The following is a 5,646-nucleotide window of genomic DNA, read 5'->3' as shown; positions in this document are numbered from 1 at the left end:
AGAACCCAAAGTGAGTCACTTAAATCAAGTCAAGAGGATTCTCAAGTATATTAATGGGACTTGTGATTATGGTATGCTCTACTCTCATGGCTTTGAGCCTATCTTATCTTGGTATTGTGATGCTGATTGGGTTGGGAGTGCTGATGATAGAAAAAGCACATCAAGAGGATGTTTCTTCTTGGGAAACAATCTCATATCCTGGTTCAGCAAGAAACAAAACTTTGTATCATTATCCACTGCAAAAGCTGAGTACATAGCAGCTGGAAGCAGTTGTTCCCAACTGGTATGGATGAAACAGATGCTGACTGAGTACAATGTCACTCAGAATGTCATGACATTATTCTGTGACAATCTCAGTGCCATCAACATTTCAAAGAATCCTATCCAACACAGCAGGACCAAACATATTGACATTAGACATCACTTCATAAGAGATCTGGTAGAAGACAAAGTGATTACCTTGGAACATGTGGCAACTGAACTACAACTTGCTGACATATTTACAAAGGCTTTGGATGCTACTCAGTTTGAAAATTTAAGGGGCAAGTTGGGAATATGTATTTCTGAGGAATTATAGCAACTAAGGATGTTAGGAATTTACTGTTTAATATTTCAAATTATTAAACAATTGAAAGTGTGCTCTGATTGGTCAACAGATAATAGTTATTTCACTTGCAACAAGCGTTACTTCTTCCACTCTTTCAACTTCCATTCACGCAAGCATCCTCTCAGAGAAATTTTTCATTTCGTCTCTAAGATACTCATCATGTCTCAACAATCCAACTCTTCTCCTTCCAAGATCATGCCTTGTTCTCCTAGCGCTGAACCAAGCAACCCTAACAGAGAAGATCCTGTTGTTGACTCTGTGAATACCCCACATGCAAGAAGACCTAAAGAAACTGTATCAGGCTTCTCCTCATCCATTGTTCTTGAGGAACGAACCAAAGAAGGTTCCAGGTATGTTCACAATGCCATTGCCACTATAGTGACTGGAATACTGTCTGGAAATCATGAGGTCCCTGGGGTTTCCATTCCCTTAAACATTATTGAACCTGATAGTGTTGTTGATCAAGAAAATACTGAGTCTTTAGGAAAGAATATCTCTGATGATGTTAAGAAAACTGATGCCCATAAGGAGTCAAATGTTGACAAACCCTTAGATAATGTGGCTGGTGAGGAAGTTCATGTCACTCATGATGTCAGTGACAACCCTAACTGTGAGGCTGAAACAGTAGACCTGGAGGAATTTTCTGATAATGAGCTATTGTCCTCTGTCCTCCCTAGCATAGCCAAAAGGGTTAGGACTAGAAGAGAAAAGAAAACTGTGGCTCAAAGGTCCCCCAGAAAGAAGATTGATGTTCCAACCTCTTCCAAGACAACGGTGGCAGTCGAGAGTTCTCTCAAGAGGAAAGTTCATGGTCCAACCAAATCTTGGAGCAAAGTAGTGCCCAAGAAAAAGAAGACCAAGTTTGTTGTTGTTGAGTCTGACTCAGATGTTCCTTGTAATGTCTCTGACATTCTGTCAAAGAAGAAGCCAACCACTAGCAAGCTTGCAGCTAGTGTCCCTGAGGTACCAATTGACAACATATCTTTTCATTTTGCTTCAAGTGTAAACAGGTGGAAATATGTTTATCAGAAGAGGCTGGCTTTGGAAAGGGAATTAGCTCAGAATGTCCTAGACTGTAAGGATATTATGGATCTTATTCAAGAGGTTGGTTTAATGAAGACTGTGACTCAGTTTTCAAAGTGCTATGAGATGTTGGTAAATGAATTTATTGTTAATTTGTCTGAAGAATGTGCTGATGGCAAGTCTAAGGAATCCAGGAAAGTGTATGTGAGAGGCAAGTGTGTAAATTTCTCTCCTTCAGTGATGAACAAGTATTTGGGAAGGCCTGATGAAGCTCAACCTGAGCTTGAGGTGACTGACAACAAAATCTGTCAAGTCATCACTGCTAATCAGGTAAGGAAGTGGCCTCTCAAAGGAAAATTGGTGGCAAGTAAACTGAGTGTCAAGTATGCAATGCTGCACAAGATTGGAGCTGCTAACTGGGTGCCCACCAATCATAAATCTACAGTTGCTGTAATGCTTGGAAAGTTTATATATTTTATTGGAACCAAAGCCAAATTTGACTATGGCTCCTATATTTTTGATCAAACTTTGAAGCATGCAGGAAGCTTCAGTGTGAAGGGTCCTATAGCCTTTCCTTCTCTCATCTGTGGTATTGTTTTGAATCAGTTTCCAAACATCTTAACTGAGAATGATTCTGTGAAGAAAAGAGACAGCCCTATGTCTTTCAATCATAAGTTGTTCCTAGGTACCCATGTCCCTGACATTGTCATGACATCAGGTGAGACATCACGTGTAAGCAATCAGCCAGGTAAAGCTGTTGTCGTTGCAATGCTCAAAGAAACCTGCAGGGAATTAGAGGCAAGGAAGCTGAACTTGGAAAACATTTCTTGTGTTTCTGATAATTGCTTGTATTTTTATTTTTTTTGTCTGTAATATTAAGTGTTGCTTTGGCAACATTTTTGACAAAAAGGGGGGGTAACACTTGTACCCCAGGACAACAGATTTCTTTGAAGTTGAAAGTCCTCTAAACAAGAGGTTATGTTGTTGTTTGCTCTCTGCTTGATCTTCTCTTGTGCTGCTGCTGTTTGAAGTTTAACTTCTATGTTTGCTAAGTGTATTAGCTAATTTGATTCTCTGCTTGGATGTGTGCTTTCTGCTGCTGTGAACTCTGTTGTGATGCCAAGTTGTTTTAGCCAAAAATTTGCCAAATGGGGAGTTTGTAGATGTTTTTGATTGGCTGCATTTTATGTTAAAACACTTACTGTACTTAGATGTCTTGACTGATGTCATGACATGCTTAAGTAGTATGCTGCAGGATTAGCTAATACAGGATTTACTGGATGTCAAACTGAATGTTATGACATTCATTCATGACAGCATTTTCTGGATGTCAAACTGAATGTTATGACATTCATCCCTGACAGCAGATGCTAAAGTATAGGCTAATTTTTTTGTTATGTTTCAGTATTTATCTCAGGCTGATTTTCAGGAAACTAACAGTTGTGCTAAAATTAAGAGACCTATCATATAGCCTATTTGTTAGCACCCTAATGTATGGAAATTAGGTTAACTTGCCTAACCCTAGTTTTATGATATTCAAGTTCAAGGCCCAAGTACTGCATTATAAAAGGATGGCAATCCTATTTTCAGTTTTTCAGTGATTTGAAGCGTGAAGAATTCAATATATCATTATATATCATTGTTGTACTTTCATTATGTCTTGAATTAGGTTTTACTTGTGAGCCAAGCAATTATCACCTAGATGATTGCATTGGACTAGGGTGTTTATAGAGTTGTAATTGTTGTGTCACTCTAAGCTTTTAAGCGTGAGTGCTATGTTTCTTGATTAAAGCTTTTAAGCACAATCAAGAGTTGTTTGAAGTATATCTTCACCACTGACTTTAAAATTCTTAATGGTTGTAATCACTGTTGTGATTGAGGGGGAGTGAGTAGGTACTCAGGTCTTAGTTTAGATTGAAATTGCATTGGGTAGGTCTTAAGTAATAGGATTAAACTGGTGGTTTAAGTCCTGAATTAATACCTCTTATAGTGGATTTCCTCCCTGACTTGGTAGCCCCCAGAGTAGGTGTGTTTGTCACCGAACTAGGTAAACAATTCTCTGTGTCATTTACTGCTTTTTACATTTACTTTCTGCATACATTACCTGTCTGCGCAGAATTGGATGTCATAACATCCAGTGTGACATCGATAGTCTGTTACTAGAATTTCATCCTTTTTTGGAATTAGACTTGTCATTATTAGAACAAGTGGAGGATTGTTGGAAATTATGGATAATTGATGCCCATGGGAGTGTTCCAATATGACAATAATTGTGCAATTTAATTAATGATAATAAATGCATTCGAAATATGCAACATTTCATGAAGTGATGCATAATGTAACCATAGGCAAACCATTGCAAACTTATGCTGAAAAAGGTGTTGTTTTATCAAGAATTGCATCCTTGTGAAACAACACATCCATGACCTATAAGTAAATTATTCATAATTCGGAAATCATAACAAAAGATAGTGCATCCTCTTCGTATAGTTCCAGACACTCTTCCCTGCATTTGAATCTTCACTAGTCTTTTGCATCTTCGATTAGAAGGTTGAATTATTCTGGATATTCTTGCGTTACAACTCTAAGACTATAGGAGAGTACTTGAAATAGTTTTAAGAAAAGTGACAACATTCACGATTCTAGCCTCGATCTATTTGATTTAATTTAATTTTTCTAACATTATATTTATCCTAGTTGAACTAAGTGGAAGAGAATAATGCAATTTCGAAAAAGAATGGTATCTATGATATTATCATGTTAAGTAAGTGAAACTTAACTTATAATTTAACATAAATCATGAGTGTTATTTACTTTTAGGATGCTTTCAATCTTACCGTCCACATTCCTTATGGCATGTTGATCATCGTCTTGTTTAACTTAGTTGTTATCAGCAGTATTAAGCTTATAGGTTAAGTCGTAACTCTTGATGTGGTTTCAAATACCATTGAGCCTAACCTAATTTCTACTAGTGACATGCAATATATTAACCATAACCAAAATAATTATTTGGATATTTTAGATAATGAACATAATGCCATTCTTCTATTTTGTCTTTACCATTCTCTGATTTGTTTTAGCTCTATTTTGATTGGAAAATCACTTCTTCTTTTGACTAACTTGCTTCATAAGGGTCATAATTTTAGATTTAGATGATTATTATTGCCCAATCTATATGAATTTATACATGGATTGTATGATTCTCTTTTAAAGAATTTGAATTCTACTTCGAACATAGGAAGTCATGTTTGAATTTTCGCAGTTGTGGTTGAATAATATATTTATGTGTAGGTTTGAAAATTTCACATTACATATTCCTATTGAGATTCCTTATTAAGGGAGACTCATTCATCTCAATCATAAAGAAAATTTAAATGAATCTAAAACCAACTTTAAACAAGAGTTCAATTGTCTCTTCCCTTTAGAGCCTCACATTTCTAATGTAGCTCCCTTTGTTAATCAAGTTATGGGGTTGAGTAAGTTGGTTCACCCTAAAATTCCCTTGTTCAAGAATCTAAACCCAAATTGAATATGATAATATTTGGAAAGAGTATTTGTCAGGTAAAATAATTCCTTCACGTATTTCTAGCAACGAGGTTAGAGTATTTCCTTATTAAACATCAATTAGTATCTAGAAAAGTTATTTTGGCTCAAATGCTACCTTTTATGATCGTCAATGATGACAAGTTTTTCCCCCTTAGAAAAATTTGTTTGGACAACTTATGATCAAATAAAACACGAGAAACAAAATAGGAACCCTAATTTATGCCATTTACCTTTAAATATTTGCTTTTAATCTACACTTAGCTTTGAATTTTGTTGGGATGAACACTTTAAACAAGTTTTAAATTCCTTTGATGATTGGTTTTCAAGCTCGCCAAGTGATGTTGCTTTCTTGCATGTAAAAGATCCTATCACCAAGACATAACAAGTCAAAAGAAAAACAAATAACTACTCAAGTAACTAAGAAGGTAAACATAATTTTTCTCTTTTTAAAAAAATATCCATGTGATGCA

At 35.9% G+C, this 5,646-nt stretch overlaps 1 protein-coding gene across 1 annotated transcript; it reads left to right on the top strand.

The window, feature by feature from the left end:
* The first annotated feature begins 766 nt into the window (after positions 1 to 766).
* LOC127080137 (uncharacterized) lies at positions 767 to 4,546 on the top strand. Its single transcript, XM_051020469.1, has 4 exons — positions 767 to 1,441; positions 1,637 to 1,918; positions 1,961 to 2,428; positions 4,451 to 4,546. The coding sequence occupies exons 1-4, from the start codon at positions 767 to 769 to the stop codon at positions 4,544 to 4,546; spliced, it is 1,521 nt and encodes a 506-aa protein (XP_050876426.1).
* Positions 4,547 to 5,646: the final 1,100 nt, after the last annotated feature.

The sequence above is a fragment of the Lathyrus oleraceus genome, chromosome 5 (assembly GCF_024323335.1).
Source record: "Lathyrus oleraceus cultivar Zhongwan6 chromosome 5, CAAS_Psat_ZW6_1.0, whole genome shotgun sequence".
Classification (NCBI taxonomy): Eukaryota; Viridiplantae; Streptophyta; class Magnoliopsida; order Fabales; family Fabaceae; genus Lathyrus; species Lathyrus oleraceus.
The sequence above is the reverse complement of the archived record's forward strand: the minus strand, read 5'-3'. Positions and strand labels throughout refer to the sequence as shown.

Excerpts from the sequence above, each read along its gene's own strand:
- LOC127080137 (XM_051020469.1), top strand. The coding sequence starts at position 767 with ATGTCTCAACAATCCAACTCTTCTCCTTCCAAGATCATGCCTTGTTCT. Across the intron at positions 1,919-1,960 it reads AAGCTCAACCTGAGCTTGAG|GTAAGGAAGTGGCCTCTCAA; the intron begins GTGACTGACAAC and ends ACTGCTAATCAG. Across the intron at positions 2,429-4,450 it reads AAACCTGCAGGGAATTAGAG|GATGCTTTCAATCTTACCGT; the intron begins GCAAGGAAGCTG and ends ATTTACTTTTAG.